Consider the following 19032-nt stretch of genomic DNA (forward strand, 5'->3'; position numbering starts at 1 on the left):
TAAAAGTTTCAATGACCTAAAAAGTCAAATTTCTGCCTACCCTAACAATGGCTATATGAGGCTCAAAGACGTTTACCAGTCACCAGCGACTTTCTTTACCTAGATAAGTCATAATATTATTAAATTTAGATTCACTTTCATCTTATTTAGAGGGATAGGAGACCAGTAACCATTTATTGATTGAGAGGGAGACAAAGTTGTGATTATATATAAAATAAAACAATATCATACTAGTACTATTATCTACATTTAATTTACTGAAAGTTAAATAGCTACTCAAATTCCGGGGGCGCTAATCATTTGTTGATTGAGAGGGATGTAGGGGGGGTGATCGTATAATAATAATATATAATTATAATAATTCCATTATCTATCTACATATACTTACTTATCCTATGAGCGGATTATCCCAAAAAATATCCCTGAATGAGATGCAAATCAATTTTTATATTCCTCGTTAAACGAAGATTTATTTTTTTTTATATAGTTTCACTTTTTATAACATAGTTCATTTAGACTTAGTCCCATGTTTTTCCTTCAATAGACAGAATAAAATTTTCAAACGAGGTCAATTTGGCAAAGCAAACTTTTTACGAAATATACTCTAGGCTAGGTTGCTAATCCAGCCCGAGCGGGTATTTAATAGCATGATGGAAACATGAACATAATTTGACTGTCAATCTTATTTATTTAGATATCCAAATAGAAGGTTTTAAAAAAAAATAGGATTCAATTCCACTTTCTAAGATCAAAATGAGAGAAAGATTGAGATGGTTAGGGTACGTTCTTCAGACGAAGAATGTCAGATTACCAATGCATTCTGTCGCCCGTCATTTGTCTTTGTGACTATGAAACTGGCTTCCTTAGATCTTAAATTTAGCAAACTTTTTGAGTGTGTACTGGATAATACGGAAGTACCGTCTACAGCATTGAAGGTTTTTATTTAAGTAACTGGATATACCCTATTTTATGCATAAATAATGTATTACCAGACATCCAAATTGTAATTTGAGCAATTCTGCAAAACAAATTGTTGAGAAATACCGGGAAAAACGAAAAACAGGTTGTCCCCAGATGGAATAGGAAGATTCATAAGGAAATTTTAAAAAGAAAGGGGAACTTTATGGGAGGGGGTAAAGGGTGAGGCTTTAAATAGATTGGGATGGAGGAGAAGCGTACATGAATGAATCTTAAACGAACAAAGCTTTAATTAAATATGTGAATCAAGATTGAAAACAAATTCATTATTTATTATAAAAAGAATTTTACTTTGTCAGTCTTATTTATTTAGATATCCAAATAGAAGGTTTTACAAAAATAGGACTCAATTCCACTTTCTATGATCAAAATGAGAGAAAGATTGAGATGGCTAGGATACGTTCTTCAGCAAAGAATGTCAAATTACCAATGCATTCTGTCGCCCGTCATTTGTCTTTGTGACTATGAAACTGGCTATCTTAGATCTTAAATTTAGCAAACTTCTCGAATGTGTACTGGATAATACGGAAGTACCGTCTACGGCACTGAAGGTTTTTTTTAAGTAATTGGATATACCCTATTTTATGCATAAATAATGTATTACCAGACATCCAAAATGTAATTTGAGCAATTCTGCAAAACAAATTGTTGAGAAATACCGGGAAAAAAACGAAAAACAGGTTGTCCCCAGATGGAATAGGAAGATTCATAAGGAAATATTTAAAAGAAAGGGGAACTTTATGGGAGGGGGTAAACGGTGAGGCTTTAAATAGATCGGGATGGAGGAGAAGCGTACATGAATGAATCTTAAAACGAACAAAGCTTTAATTAAATATGTGAATCAAGATTGAAAAAAATTCATTATTTATTATAAAAAAGAATTTTACTTTGTCAATCTTATTTATTTAGATATCCAAATAGAAGGTTTTACAAAAAATAAGATTCAGATCCACTTTCTATGATCAAAATGAGAGAAAGATTGAGATGGCTAGGATACGTTCTTCAGACGAAGAATGTCAAATCACCAACGCATTCTGTCGCCCGTCATTTGTCTTTGTGACTATGAAACTGGCTTTCTTAGATCTTAAATTTAGCAAACTTCTCGAATATATACTGGATAATACGGAAGTACCGTCTACGGCACTAAAGGTTTTTTTTAAGTAACTGTATATACCCTATTTTATGCATAAATAATGTATTACCAGACATCCAAAATGTAATTTGAGCAATTCTGCAAAACAAATTGTTGAGAAATACCGGAAAAAAAACGAAAAACAGGTTGTCCCCAGATGGAATGAGAACCCCAAATGGAATGGGAAGATTCATAAGGAAATATTTAAAAGAAAGGGGAACTTTATGGGAGGGGGTAAAGGGTTAGGCTTTAAATAGATCGGGATGGAGGAGAAGCGTACATGAATGAATCTTAAAACGAACAAAGCTCTTTTAAATATGTGAATCAAGATTGAAAAAAATTCATTATTTATTATAAAAAAGAATTTTACTTTGTCAATCTTATTTATTCAGATATCCAAATAGGAGGTTTTACAAAAAATAGGATTCAATTCCAATTTCTAAGACCATAATGGGAGAAAGGTTGAGATGTCTAGGGTACGTTCTTCAGATTAAGAATGTCAGATTACCAATGCATTCTGTCGCCCGTCATTTGTCTTTGTGACTAAGAAACTGGCTTTCTTAGATCTTAAATTTAGCAAACTTCTCGAGTGTGTACTGGATAATACGGAAGTACCGTCTACGGCACTTAAGGTTTTGTTTTAAGTAACTGGATATACCCTATTTTATGCATAAATAATGTATTACCAGACATCCAAAATGTATTTTGAGCAATTTTGCAAAACAAATTGTTGAGAAATACCGGGAACAAACGAAAAACAGGTTGTCCCCACATGGACTGGGGCGATATGGAAAGGTATCCATTAGGAATTCCAGAAAGAATATAATTAATTTAGATTCTAGTCGATGGGTGGAATATTAGTGATTTGGAAACATTCGATTGATTTTTTTCCATGTTCAATGATATTAACAACTCACAATGTTCTATGTGACGTCGTTACATTAAAAATATATCTATACATTATGATATTATGATTCTTTAATTTTAAGAGCTTTTTTCATGTTAATGGAACATTATTTTTTCTTCGTTAGTAACATTAATATATACTTTTTTTCGCTTTCTAGCTTTATACCATATCTCAGTTATTAGGTTGCACTATTCTTTGACAGTGACATTTCCAGATCAATACTAGTTCATATTCCATGAATCATGAAGACATAGGACACTTAAAATCTAAGAAATGTTCTAAAAACAAAGATTAAGAGGAAAAAAAAGATTTGTTGTAAATATAAAATGAAAATTTGTCCCTTCTTCCATAATTTTCTGAAAATAAAAATTACACTATTCAAATTTTATTTATTATGAAAACAAAAGGAATTTTACTTTTTCAATTTTATCCATTTAAATAGAACCAAACCTTTAGGATATTAAATGTGTTCAATAGCTTGTAACAATTAGATGTTTTTACTTGTTCTGTAAAATATTACCTTCAGGTCCATAGTGATATACTAATTTTAGCCTATTTTGGCACTACAAGCGTGAGCGGTTTTAACAGATAACAATCTGAAAAAGATCCATGAAATACGATTCCACCTATGTTTTTAGTCTGTTGGAAAAAAAAGGTTGTGTCTATAACCAATCTGAAGTTTCTTTTCAGTATTTTAAACTCTCTTCTACTTTTTCAGAGTCAAACTTCTTCAAAGAAAATAAATTTACAAGACAATGATAACCTACTGGAAGACCTAAAAGAAGCCAGAGAAAATCTTAAAACGAACTTTCAACCCAAATGTCGTGAAGTAAATTCAATTAAAAGAGGAACTTGATCACTTTCAACAAATTCCAGAGATCTCCAGAAGAAAAAATCCGGAAGAAACTCAAATTTCTTCAATCAGAATTGAAACCCATCTTGCAACTGCTCTATCTGAAAATTTACTATTGAAAAAAGAAATTACTTAGTTAAAAATTGAAAACAGCACATTTGTAAGTGAAAATGAAAGACTTGACTCAATAAAAATGTATTGGAAATCTCACTTCGCACAAGCACTATTATATATATCTTGCTTTTTAAACTCAAAAAAGTCTTTAAAAGAGAAAATTGCTAAGTTGAATATGGAATAAAATCAAATTTAAAAGAAAAAGAAGAATCTGCTTTAAAAGACGAAGAAGAAAGTTCCTGCCTCGAATCTTTTGTAGAATATCTCCAAATAAAAACCAGGACATTAGAAACCGACTCAGAATGTCTTGAAGAAGAAGTCAGAGAGAAATCCTGTTTTTTGAGCTCTTTCGAAAATACGATTATTCATTTGAAATACAGAGAAAAAGAATTCTTTTATGACATGGATTTTTGTTATCGTGACTTGTTTAAACGCTATCAACTGATTTTGTTTTGTATTTATTTAGTATGTTAAATCCATTCGTTATTTATGAATATAAATTCAATTCAAAGGACTTACAGTATATTTTTGTAATCAATGTTTATACTTTCCCTGTAACAAATAGTCTCTAGAAAATCCTCTCAACTTGTATTTTATTCAACTATTTTTTATATTTTTGGAATAAGAAATGAAAATGATATGAGGATTCAAACTGTGATTTTTTGTGTTGTTGTAGTTAAACATGAAAAGAATTTTTTCAGTGTTAATGTCTTTGTAATCAGTAGCACGTTAGTTAGTTTAAACTTAATGAATCGAAAAAAACACCTTTTCAAAGAGTGAGTACCCCCTTCACTAACCAAGATCAATCCCTAAAGTATTGATTTTTTTTTATTGATTGTATGTTGTTAATATCATTGAACATGGAAAAAAATCAATCGAATGTTTCCAAATCACTAATATTCCATCCATCGACTAGAATCTAAATTAATTATATTCTTTCTGGAATTCCTAATGGATACCTTTCCATATCTCCCCATTCCATCTGGGGACAACCTGTTTTTCGTTTTTTCCCTGTATTTCTCAACAATTTGTTTTGCAGAATTGCTCAAATTACATTTTGGATGTCTGGTAATACATTATTTATGCATAAAATAGGGTATATCCAGTTACTTAAAAAAAACCTTCAGTGCCGTAGACGGTACTTCCGTATTATCCAGTACAAACTCGATAAGTTCGCTAAATTTAAGATCTAAAAAAGCCAGTTTCTTAGTCACTAAGACAAATGACGGGCAACAGAATGCATTGGTAATCTGACATTCTTCGTCTGAAGAACGTACCCTAGACTTGTCAACCTTTCTCCCACTATGGTCTTAGAAATTGGAATTGAATCCTATTTTTTGCAAAACCTTCTATTTGGATATCTAAATAAATAAGATTGACAAAGTAAAATTCTTTTTTATAATAAATAATAATTTTTTTTTCAATCTTGATTCACATATTTAATTAAAGCTTTGTTCGTTTTAAGATTCATTTATATACACTTCTCCTCCATCCCGAGCTATTCAAAGCCTCACCCTTTACCCCCTCCCATTAACTTCCCCCTTCTTTTAAATATTTCCTTATGAATCTTCCCATTCCATCTGAGTTTTTCATTCCATCTTGGGACAGCCAGTTTTTTGGTTTCTTTCCGGTATTTCTCAACAATTTGTTTTGCAGAATTGCTCAAATTACATTTTGGATGTCTGGTAATACATTATTTATGCATAAAATAGGGTATATCCAATTACTTAAAAAAAACCTTCAGTGCCGTAGACGGTACTTCCGTATTATCCAGTACACACTCGAGAAGGTTGCTAAATTTAAGATCTAAGAAAGCCAGTTTCATAGTCACAAAGACAAATGACGGGCGACAGAATGCATTGGTAATCTGACATTCTTCGTCTGAAGAACGTATCCTAGCCATCTCAATCTTTCTCTCATTTTGATCTTAGAGAGTGGAATTGAATCCTATTTTTTTCTAAAACCTTCTATTTGGATATCTAAATAAATAAGATTGACAAAGTAAAATTCTTTTTTATAATAAATAATGAATTTTTTTTCAATCTTGATTCACATATTTAATTAAAGCTTTGTTCGTTTTAAGATTCATTTATGTACGCTTCTCCTCCATCCCGAGCTATTTAAAGCCTAACCCTTTACCCCCTCCCATAAAGTTCCCACTTCTTTTAAATATTTCCTTATGAATCTTCCTATTCCATCTGGGAACAACCTGTTTTTCGTTTTTCCCGGTATTTCTCAACAATTTGTTTTGCAGAATTGCTCAAATTACATTTTGGATTTCTGGTAATACATTATTTATGCATAAAATAGGGTATATCCAGTTACTTAAAAAAACCTTCAGTGGCGTAGACGGTACTTCCGTATTATCCAGTACACACTCGAGAAGGTTGCTGAATTTTAGATCTAAGATAGCCAGTTTCATAGTCACAAAGACAAATGACGGGCGACAGAATGCATTGGTAATCTGACATTCTTCGTCCGAAGAACGTACCCTAACCATCCCAACCTTTCTCTCATTTTGATCTTAGAAAGTGGAATTGAATCCTATTTTTTTGTAAAACCTTCTATTTGGATATCTAAATAAATAAGATTGACAAAGTCAAATTCTGTTCATGTTTCCATCATGCTATTAAATACCCGCTCGGCCTGGATTAGCAACCTAGCCTAAAGTATATTTCGTAAAAGGTTTGCTTTGCCAAATTGACCTCGCTTGAACATTTTATTCTGTCCATTGAAGGAAAAACATGGAACTAAGTCTAAATGAACTATGTTATAAAAAGTGAAACTATATAAAAAAAAATAAATCTTCCTTTAACGAAGAATACAAAAATTGATTTGCATCTCATTCAGGGATATTTTTGGGATAATCCGCTCATAGGATAAGTAAGTGTATGTAGATAGATAATGGAATTATTATAATTATATATTATTTTTATACGATCACCCCCCCCCCACATCCCTCTCAATCAACAAATGGTTTGTGCCCCGGAATTTGAGCGCTATTTAACTTTCAGTAAATTAAATGTAGATAATAGTACTAGTATGATCTTGTTTTATTTTATATATAATCACAACTTTGCCTCCCTCTCAATCAATAAATGGTTACTGGTCTCCTATCCCTCTAAATAAGATGATAGTGAATCTAAATTTAATAATATTATGACTTATCTAGGTAAAGAAAGTCACTGGTGACTGGTAAACGTCTTTGAGCATCATATAGCCATTGTTAGGGTAGGCAGAAATTTGACTTTTTAGGTCATTGAAACTTTTATAAACAAAAAATCGCGAAGAAAGGAAACGAGGACAATTAACAGCCAGTGAAAAAATTAACACTTAACAATTAACAGCCAGTTTTTTTTCACTGGCTGTTAATTGTCCTCGTTTCCTTTCTTCGCGATTTTTTGTTTATCATGATTAGCCAGTGTGGTCTCAGAAATTATTTATTGAAACTTTTAAATAACAACATTCTAAATTACCATATTTAAAAAAAGGGAAGGGGGTGGAATAATTTATCATGGGACATATTTTGTAATCCTAGAGTCTATAACTATTCATTATAATAACTAACTAATAATAATATAAAACAAATTTGTGATAAAACTTATCTCTCCGACCATATTAATTAACATAATGCAAAAAAATAAAGCATTACTCACCTCTTTTTCAGAACCACAACATTTCCTTTTCTCAGACATTTTATTCACTTAATAATTGTCAAACTAATGATAATATTATCAATGATTTCTTACCTTATATGTACGTTTCAGAAGGTCATAGGTTTCCCCCAAAGTCCCGATTTCATCCAATCACAATACCTATTGCCCGAGTGTATTGGATTTTCCCAAAACCAGCAAACAAGTTAAGGAATTGGGGGTTCCCCTTGTTACATAATACTTTAGTGGTGACCCCATATTGAAGGTATATTTTTCCCCAACATCTTCCCTTGTTGAGAAACTAATTAGGTTTTCTCAAAATTGTTCACAAAAACATATTACGCAACTAGGGGTTTTCCCAAGGTCTCTGTTCATTTCAGGGAAAACATTTTTGGGTTTTCCCCTGTGACCTTGCCCTAAGGGCTCAGGGACTTTAGACTCCCTAGAAAACGTGTATACCAGCACGTATTTTCCAATCCCTTATACTACTAATATCTACAGTTACTTAGTAACTACATTTGTGACATTCGCTTATGCTTCCAAAAAAAAAAATTATAGTTTAGTGCAAACGATTGAAACTTGAAAATGTTGGAGCTCCCCTATACGGAAAAAATTTCTCTTCGTTTTAGAATGTAATATCAATTTCTGTGTTCTATTAAAACATTTATTTTTTTACAGTTTAGTTTTCTGATATAACCATTAAATTCAGAAGGTTTAAATCTTAAACACCTCTCGCAATTTCTATCTTAAAGATGTTAATTTTAGTCAGAGGCAATGTTTAAGCGTTGCTTGTGGTTAAGAGCCATTAGCGTTCTATGTATTCTTATTATTTGTCATTTCTTTCCTAGAGTGACTTTGTATGTAAGGGGTAGTCGTATATTCTTCAGAAGGAGATCACTTTGGAAGAAATCTCGAAACTTAGCTTGTTCCCTTAGTTGAATTTAGCTTATGTGACAGCATTTATCGACACATTAGACGATTTTGTTGACACGTTCCGTATTTCCCCCTCCCAAACTCAAAACCCAAGGTGTACCCACTACCTCTTACCATGCCCTCCCCTATCCAGAGACATCTATTTTTTTTAAATATATATATCGTTAAAAAAAAGTCAGACATAAAATAACCATGCCTCAGGGGCTGACAATACCAGCCGGAGTTCCCAAGGCAAGGGCTGTAAATTATGCAAATCCATATTTTACACCTGAGGTTTTTATTCGAAAAAGGTTGCATATTTGATCACGAGTCTCCAGAAATGTTTAAGGACTTAAGAAGAAACCTTAATGAAATGTTAAGAGGGAAAATGTTGAGGCAGTGCTAATATGTTATTCAACATTAAATATCCAGTTTAGTTTCATTAGGTCTTTAGATTCTTCTTTGATTATCATAGTGATTTGTTTTGATTTTTTTGTTTAACTTTTTGTTTTATTTTCTGTTGATTTTGATTTTTGTTGATTTTAAGAATTATTAAAGAGCACTATTCAAAAGACATCTAATTTTTAATAAAGCGTAAATGATGCAATAAACCTTTGAACCAGGGTTGCCACCGAGGTTACGTTCGTACCATTTTTGGTACGTTTTAAATATTATGGTACGTTTTACGTTACTGTCCAAAAAACGTTACATTTTTGTTACGTTTTTGAATTTATGTTACGCTTTTAAATAATGAACAAGTTTCACATTTTCTGAGTAATCTATTTTTTCCCCTGTGAGAAAATCCGCTGTTCCCATTTTAATTACACTGACATGAGTATCGACATTCTTTCAAATCGCGGTCATTTAGACTTATCCCACAATCACTCGTCTATTCGAATGAGAAAATACCCACTTTGGATACTAAGTTAAGAACATTCTCTCTCGAGCAAAGATTATCATTCGCTTAGAGACAAGTGACAAAATTCAGTTAGTCACCAACTTTCATCAGTTGGTTTTGAACTCGAATCTTGTTCTGCAAGCAGTGATATTGAAATTATATTGAAAATTAACAAACTGAAGCCAGGAAGGAAAATTTTTCATAAAAACAGGCAGATAATGGAAGAAGCTATTTTCTTTATTATTTCTTTTTAAATATGTGATTATAGGCTATATGTATTATTCTTCGGGTAACAACATTAAAAACCTCCCCCCACCCAAGGCTGTACCTAGGATTTTTTTCAGACGGGATTTTACACAAATATTTTTTTCGGGTGGGGTGGGGGGTTACACAAAAAAAACTTCAAAAGCGCATACAAAATTTGTTTATATCAATTTTTGTTACGTTTTTACGAGTCAAACCACCCTTTCGGGGGGGGTGAACCCCCCTCCTCCCCGCTGGGGACGGTGGTGTCTCCCCCCTTCTGAGTGGGTGGACGTAATATCTGGTTATATAAATTATTTGGTCTCTTTCTAGGTGATTTTGAAGGGCTTATATTAACAAAATATTTGAAACTGTAAAAATGAGCCATTTTTTTGCTACAACTAACGCTATTTCCTAAAATTGAGAAGGGAATGGATTAGTTGAGCCAGAAATTTTGATTTCCTGCTAGACATTTTCCATGCATCATGGTCGCTGCTTTTACACTTTACACCCCGCACATTCTGACGTCCCATATATAGCTGTGTAAATTTATTTCATTGTTGTGTAGAATCTTGTGATGGCATTCTTAAGGTGCTTTCACATTGCTACGTCATGCCTTTCACACTGCCTTATGCGTCTTATGTAACCTTTCACATCAAGAAGTTACGTTATGTTTTGGTCGTTATGTTCTCTTACGTTCGACGTAACGTAGGATTTTTTACATAGCATAACGAACATAGAAAATAGAGTCGGGCTCTATTTTTACGTTACGTTACGCAAAAGTTTCAAGCTTTGTGGGATAAATGGACTCCCTTGATGAAAAAATAATTGACTTTGTCAAACTTCACTAAACTACGAGATTGAAATAATGTTAATAACCTTTCTGAGATTATTCTTTGCTTTAATTCTTTGTTTCAGTCATCCATAAACAGTTTACAAAATTAATTAAAGGAAAAAAAAAAGTAAAATATTGGGACTAATCAAAATGAGCCTTGAAATGCCCTCTGCATTTGTCCTCTCACTGAACCAGCTTCAGTCATGAAATAGTCTGCCAACTTGTCTCGTAGGTTTCGGGTAGGTCTTGAGCTGTGGTTGCTAGTGGCCAGGCGTATATCTCCCAAGCCATCAGATGACGCTGAAGAGCTACCTTCAGGAGTGACACCTCTATTGACAATAAGGAAATTGTGAAGGCAGATTGCTGTCAGCACAATTTGACAAACTTTTTCTCTCTGGGCTATTATCTCTGTTCTAAATATGCGAAATCTTTGTGATAGAAGCCCAAAACTGTTTTCTATTATCCTCCTGACCGAGTTTAATCGATAATTAAATATCCTCTGTTGATCATTCAGTTTTTTGCCAGGATATGCTCTCATTATGTATGGTTTCAGTGGAAACGCTTCATCACCAATCAAGAAGTGGGGAAAAGCTATATCTGAGCCTGGTAGCAATTTGTTTGCAGGAAACTGTATGCTTCCGTTTTCAATGGCTTTTCCCAAATCTGATCTTGCAAATATGCCACCATCGCTTTCACTGCCATAGGCGCCTACATCAGTAAAGCTGAATTTATAACTGGCATCACAGACAGCCAGTAGTACAAGGCTATGGAAACCTTTGTAGTTGAAGTCCAGAGATCCACCTTTGTTTGGACACTGCATCCTTATGTGCTTCCCATCTATTGCACCTACACAATTTGGCATTTTGTATTTCTTCAGAAAATCGTCTGCAATTTTTTCCATTTGACTTGTTGAGGGTGGTTGCAGGTAAGTTGGTGACAGACTATCAAAAACAGCCTTTAAAGTTTCACTTAGAATTCCACTAACTGTAGAGATTCCCAGACGGAAGTCGTAATGCAATGAAGTCATGGAGGCTCCTGTTGCCAGGTACCTCAAAGTTAGTGCCAGCTTGACTTCAGGAGAAATAGCTCTTCGAAATTTTGTATCCTGCTTCCGAATTTTATCTTTGACTTGCTCAAATATGTCAAGGTATTCACTTCTTGAAAAACGGGTAAAATTAAAAAACTTTTCTTCATCATCACACAGAATCATGTCTTGTAGAAGGTTCAACTGTCCAAATGCATCTCTGTTTTCAGATGTAAAAATAGGTCTGACCCAATAGTCTCTTTTCTTTTTCTTCTTTGGGCTTTTTCCTTTTACACACAAAAGAGCTGCAGAAAGCATCAAAATTTCATCATCAGAGCTGCTTGAGTCTTCACCGTTCCACATATTGCTAGTTCAAAAAAACCGCCACTGCTGCTGCTGATAGTGACGAAATTATGGATTTTTATGTAGAGGCTTATGGGTTTGTATGTGAAAGTGGACGTAATAGTGTGAAAAGGGCTCCATAACTTAAGAGACGTAACGTAACTTAACGACATAACGTAATTTCTTACGTAGCAATGTGAAAGCACCTTTACTTGTAATATTCTTTCATTTTCTTTTATATTGTAAAGTAAGAATTTGATTGGTTGATTTCTTTTAAGGTATTCCTAGGGCTATATCCCGGACCATCGAGGGTGGGGGTATTTTCAGAATAGGGCCATAATATTAGTAAATAATTTTAAATAAAGAATTTAATGTTTCTGCTGTTGTGTTGTTGGCGTGTTTTTTTTTTTCAGAAAATGAAAAAAAAGAAATATTTTGATTTATAAAAATACAACTGGACGAGTGCCCATCTTTATGAAGAAGATAAACAGTATTGTGTATGTATGAGTAGACTTAAAGTTCAATTAAAAACTTATTGACAGAAATCTAGTAGATTGGGCGGGGGCCCCGATCTCCTAAAAAAGTAACTTTATTTAAAGTTTTCAGTATATATTTACTAAATTGTAGGTTTTTATTATCACTTCAATTTTTTTAAATTAAATAAATCGAAATTTGTTTTTATTAAATAATTGATCATTTTGGTACATCTTTAATTTATTTCTTTGTGACATAATTTTTTTTAATTTTTGAACTATTTTTCAACTACTCCCGAATGTTCAGTTACTTCCCACTTTGATCTGTGTAGCAAACCGGTAGGAGCACTACCTAAGGCTCTGCTAACTTAGTATTATAACCAAAAAGTTAAACATCACGCCTTTCAGACTACGACAGAGTTCAAATGTTTCATAAGGTAAGTAACGGACACATACTTTTTTGTTGGTATGGTCAAACAAACAAACAAAAAAATAAACTCATTTTCAAAGTTAACTACAAAGCAGAAAATTTTTTTTCTCAAGAATATACGAATATAAATGAACAAATCAAAAAGTGTTGTGTTTTACATAAATAAACACCAAATTTTTTTAGGTTTTAATTGCATAAACGATAAAAGTCGATGAATTGAGGAAAAAAGTAAAAAAAATCAACTTATTAAGAAAAGATTCAATTTTTTTGCCGAAAATTTAACATATTTTTACTTATTATTTATAAAAACAATTTTAAGATTTTTATTTTACTATTACAAAAAAAATAATTTGTGTCATACAAGATTAAAAACTAAGTTAGCACAGCATCAGGAAGTGCTCTTACTGTTGTGATATACTGATAAAAGTGGGAAGTAAGTGAGCATTCGGGAGTGGTTGAAAAATAATTCACAAGTTTAAAACATTTTGTCACAAATAAATAAAAACTAAGTTAGAAATAATATTCTTTTATTTCCTGTTTTCTTTTGGTTGGGAGTTATGATTCAAATTACAAACAGAAAAAAGGCATTTTATGTAAAATAACTGCTGTTTCGTATAGGAACTGAAGACAACGATTGAAATATTTTTTGTTCGATAAAGTAAAAACAAAACAAAAATTCTGTGACTCAGAATTCCTCAAATCTTCATGTTGAAGTGATGCGAATTTAAGGCTGGAGGAAGTGAGACTGAGACCGAGCCAATCTAAAAAATAAGACGGGAAGGGAGCAATTAAAAGATTTTTTGGGTATTTTTAAGAAGCTTGATTTATTAAGATCGGTTTTAATTGAAATTTGACAATAAAAAAAAAAATCTAATTGGTTATCTTGTTGTCTGAAAAACTCAAAATTGTCCTTTTTTCATTGATTTGCATTTTATATTTTAAGTATTAATCATCAACTTGTTGTTCCAGAAACTAATAAGGGCAATTAAAAACAACAACAACAAAATAACTAAAATAGTAGCCTGAAGTCATATACACGCGGTAAACAGGGGGAGAGGAGATGTCTTTTTGTTGTGCAGGTAAACCGGAAGCAGATTTTGCAGTTGAATAAATAGGAATTTCTTAAAGGTAAAGAAGCATAAATTGTTATTATTGTGTATTTTCATTTCGGTAAAGGACATAAGCCAAGTCTAGATCTGTGTCAAAAACTGAATGATATCAAAGTAAATAAAACATTTCAGGAAAAAAAAAATGATCTCTCAAAGACCAAAGCAAGCTTTAAACTTCGGTGTAATGCACTCAAGTTTGGGAGAAATTAAAGAGAGGAGATGTCAAGCCTTTGAATGATTGGGAGTGGGGATGCTGAAGTCAAATAAAACAGGACACATCACTATTTTATCCTTAATACATCACATTATTCAAGAAAATTCGAAGGTAGAGTATGAATGCCAAACTAACTGATCATTAACGGCTTAAATCTTGGAGAAGGGAGATCTATATTTTTCGACACGTGCTAAAGAACAGACAAAGTATGATATAGAACGGGGGTCATTGTAAAAGTTAGTTGGTTTCAAAATGCTATTGGTCTGAGTAACCCACCGGTATGTGCCCGTTCAAGTTCATCATTTAATACCAAAAATATTCTCAAAACAGTTTAGTTAGAAAAATGACAACTAATATTTAAGTGTTTCAAGGTTTATTGATTTTAATTATTGCTGTCTAATATTTATTGTTTAATCTTTTGAAATTCATTAAAATATTTTTTTAATGCGATCACTAGTGGTTAACAATTGTAATTAATTTCGATATGCTTACTTGTAGACTCTTGTGCTTTTAATATAATAATTTTTTTTGAATTTGTGAAAATATATAAGACGTTATTTTTTTTCAAATAGACGATAGAAATATCTTTATAATTTATATGCGAAAGTTTTTTGTGTAGTAAGACTGAGAATCTCTTCAATCAGCCTCATCAATGGAAACACCTTATATTGTCCAGGCACTGCAAAAAACTGGCAGAGTGTTGTATCTGGGGCCTAGTTCAAAACTACAAGTCTACCAGGAAGAGTCCTCGGAACATTCAACCCAAAACCCATCTACTTCACATCTATGTGCTAATGAAAAAAATTTGGTTGTCGGGTGCAATCCAAACTGCGAAAGCCAAAATATGGAAATAGATAAGGAATTAAGACCATCCATAACGCGTCCATACAAAAAAGAAAGATTTGCGAAGAAAAGGGAATTGGTAGTTGAAAATAGGAAGTTTAGAGAGAAGTGGTTTGAGCATGAAGATCTTAAAGATTGGATTGAAAGGTGTTCTTTCAGTAAAAACGTTGCTTACTGTAAATATTGCCAGAAAAAAGTATTTGGGGGTATGACTCATTTGCTTAGACATGCTGAAACTGATTTTCACAAGAGAAATCACATGAGCATGCACAATCAAATTAAAGTAGTTGAGAACAATGAGCTAGTTGTAAATCCTAAATCAAAAGAGCAGTAGTTGCTTAAAGATAAAGTTGTTAAGTTAGAACTGGCTCTTGCTGCATGGATAGCTACAAGTAAACAAGAAATAAGTATTATGGACACGTTACCTAACGTCCTCTAAGCTTATATTAGTGACTCTCCAACTGTTGGACGTTTTGAGTGTGCAAGAACCAAGACCACCAGTTGAATCAAAAATGTGATTGCTCCTTCTGCCATAGAAAAACTCAGTGATAAGCTTAAAGGAGTAACATTCTCCATTTTAGTCGACGAAAGTAGTGACAGGACTGGGTCTAAGTTATTGGTGATTATTTGTCATTATTGTTGCTTTGATTCAGGTGAATTAAAGGAAGAGTTTCTTGCTCTACCCGAGGTTCACGACGCCAGTGCAAATGGTTTGAAGAAACTTGTTTATGAAATACTCAATGACCAATGCATTCCTTACTCATATATAATTGGCTTTGCTTCGGACAATGCCAGTGTAATGTTAGGCAAAAGGAACGGCCGGGCCACTTCCATCAAAGGTGATATAACATGGCTTGTCATAACTGGTTGAGTTTGCCACTCGTTCTCACTCTGCGCTTCAAACGCCTGCAAAAAACTTTAATCTGACCGTCTGAAGGTCAATCACAGCATCTCTAATTATATTTCAGGAAGTGCATAGCGACAGGCAGAGCTGAAATAATTTCAGCATGTTCCACCGGTTGCAGCGCATCAATTGCTTTATCCATGTGCAACAAGATGGTTGGTGTTTGAATCAGTTGCCGAACGCTTGATTGAACAATGGGTGGTACTCACAGAGTTTTTTAAGATACCATTCTTAGAAGGAAAGGACATGAGTGCTGTAAATCTTTATTTGGGTTTGGTGAATCCAAAAGTAAAATTGTTTTATTTGTTTCTTAAATACGTTTTACCCATTGTTAACAAAATAAACGTCGAATTTCAGAGCGCAGACGTAAAAGTCCATAAATTAAAGTCTAGTGTTTCATCCCTTCTTCAAGAAATAGGATTGAATTTCATTAACGAGAGTCAGCTGAGGCCTGAAAAATCTTGTCCATTTACAATGGATTTTTCAGATCCTCGAAATTTCAGGAGTATACAAGATATGCATTTTGGTGCAGAATTTCAACTATACGAGCTTGAAAGCATCGAAAAGGGTGCGGCCAAGGTGCGCCAAGTGCAAGATGTAAAAAAAAAGCTGTTTAGCGTTTTATATAAAGCTAAAGTCTGAGATGCAACTGTGAATAAACCCAAAAAACTCTAGTTTATTAGGTCTAGTTCAAAGTCTATCCTCATGTGTAGCGAAGTCCGGGAAAGTGAATTGTCTCTTTGCTTAAGATGTTTAAAGAATGCTTTCTTCATTTTGATCTTGAGACACTAAACACAGAGTGGAGACGTCTGCCTGTAGTAGTAAGTTAGGCAAATATAAATGTTAAATTGTCTGTGGTACAGTTATGGAATTGTGTTGCCAATTTAAAAGATGGAGCTGACAATCCTTCCTTACAATTTTTACCAAATTTCATTCTCACATTGACGTGTCTATCCCAGTCCAGTGCTAGAGCAGAGTGACAGTTTTCTGAATTAAAAATTATAAAGGCCATATTTCTTAATAGACTCACTCCGAAAACTGTTTCAGATCTTAGGGACATCAGAAAAGCAAGGCCTGACCCAGGTTCTCGGTAGATCCTAGATAGTCCTGTAAGGAAAGTAAAAAAGTGGAAAAAGTGAACTCCCACGTTAAACAAGTTTCCTAATTAAATTTTTTTGCTTCCCTACATAAGTTCATAATATGCTGTGTCTTATTTCCACATAACAAGTAAGCCCTAAATTAAGCCCTAAACGATTATCTGAGTTGTTTATCTAAATTTTGCTAAATAAAAATACAATATCTTCTCATCCTTTTTTCCCAAGTATTCTAAATAACATCCAAATCGAAGATAAATTGAGAACAAACTAAGGTACGCCGTATCAGAAATTGAGTCAATACACATTAGGCCGAATATAGCCTACGCATGATTTTTTTCATTTCTCCACATTCTCGAGGATTTTTTTTTTAGGTGAAAGAAGATCAATTTAATGGTTGATTTTAATTTTTCCTGCTTAAAAACAAAGTGTCATTCAAACATGCTGGATTAAAAGGACGAAGTGCACCAGAATCAGCTCAATTTTTTTATTTTAGATCAGTTTATGACTCTTACGAAAAAACTTCTCCAATGTACTCAAATTTATAAACGACTAACGATGGTTTTCAAAACTTTTAGCTAATATACATAAAATGCCTTTTTTTAAAGTTGGAAAGGGGATTAAATAGTAACAAAGACAGTGACGAAGACCACACTGCCTTTCCATCATAAACAATAAGAAGAAAAATAGGGACTTTTTTATACAAAAGAGTAGAACGCATGATTGGATTTTAATGTGAGTTTATTTTATATTGTTTTCTCTTCATTTGTTTTGCTGAGGACGGCCTTTGGATATAGGGTCGAAATATTTATTTAAAGTTACGTTCCAGTGTATTATATAAAAATGTTCCTATTGTTCTACTTATTGTTTATGAGGGGGGATTTTTAATGAGATTTCGGGAAAATATATTTTTAAAATTATACAGGAACCAAAAGTCCCCCCCCCCTTAATTACCGCCTCGGATAACAAAGTTAGGGCACCCAGCCTTGAAAAAAGACTTACCTATCAAAAGCTACGAAAAAGTTACGTTTTAAGAGTTTGGACGGTACGCAATTTTTTGGTCTGGTGGCAACCCTGCTTAGAACTTTATTTCTAGGAGAGGGGGAACAGGGCAGTTGCCAAACTCTTTCTTATTGTAAATTTTATTCGTTTTAAGCTTGATTTGGATATTTGGTTCGGTTTTATTCATTCGAAAACTTGTTTATTCATATATATTATATCCGTTGTCTTTATATATGATGCGGTCATTCATTTTCATCTATTTTCGTTTTGGACTTCATTTATTCTTTGATTGTAATTTCTGGTTGTTTTCATTTTGAACTATTATAGGGCTTCATTTTTGTGTGTCTTATCTTTAACATACCTATTTACTTTTTTTTATTGGTTTTCTGAAAGCCTTTTTTCAAGCTAATTCAAAATAAAATTGTTAGGAGCTTTACTTACGTCAACAATAGTTAGTGTTGTATAATTCCGATGGCTCGGGTTCACTGTATCTGAAAATTCAAATATACACTGTACATTTGACATACATACTGGTAGAGTCAGTGTAAGTATGCTCACTGAAAATGCAAACAAATGTTTGTATGACATTATAGCCATTTTGAAAGTAAATTCAAAAAGCTCTTCTTTTATAGTTGTCTCAGAGTGTTAATAGATTACTGATTATCCTTATCGGCCAAATTCTTTAGGATTAGAGCTTAGAAAAGAAAGTGCTTTATTAGCAAACTTGAATTTTTCATGGAATTAATTTGAGCATTTTAGCAAACAAACTTGACCATTTATTGTAACAGCTCAATAAATCAAGTGGATAGTGGTTACAAAATATGGCGAAAGAATGACTTGAAGTAAAAATAACAGAAACGTTACTGAAAAATATGTTGAACACTCAAAAAGCTTATGTCGAAACTTTCATCGAGTTTAAATCAAAGAAAATTTATAAGGGTTTGAATTAACCGTCAATAAATTCGAGCCTGAAATGCTTGATCTACACAGTTATGAAAGGAGAAAAACTAAACAAGATACTGGTATAAGAAAAACAATCATTTCTCAAAACCATTTTGAAAAATATTAACGA

General features: G+C 32.9%; 1 protein-coding gene across 1 annotated transcript in view; it reads right to left on the reverse strand.

The window, feature by feature from the left end:
* The window catches only part of LOC148942411 (uncharacterized), a 62800-nt gene extending 44228 nt beyond the window's left edge, over positions 1-18572 (reverse strand). The window contains exon 1 of the mRNA XM_089102963.1: positions 18402-18572. Within this exon, the coding sequence (XP_088959089.1) occupies positions 18402-18557 (156 nt within the window). The 5' untranslated portion in view covers positions 18558-18572. The remainder of the gene's footprint in view (positions 1-18401) is intronic.
* Between the last annotated feature and the right edge of the window lie 460 nt (positions 18573-19032).

The sequence above is a fragment of the Artemia sp. Qi Xiang Cuo genome, chromosome 17, assembly GCF_049724085.1.
Source record: "Artemia sp. Qi Xiang Cuo chromosome 17, ASM4972408v1, whole genome shotgun sequence".
NCBI lineage: Eukaryota > Metazoa > Arthropoda > Branchiopoda > Anostraca > Artemiidae > Artemia > Artemia sp. Qi Xiang Cuo.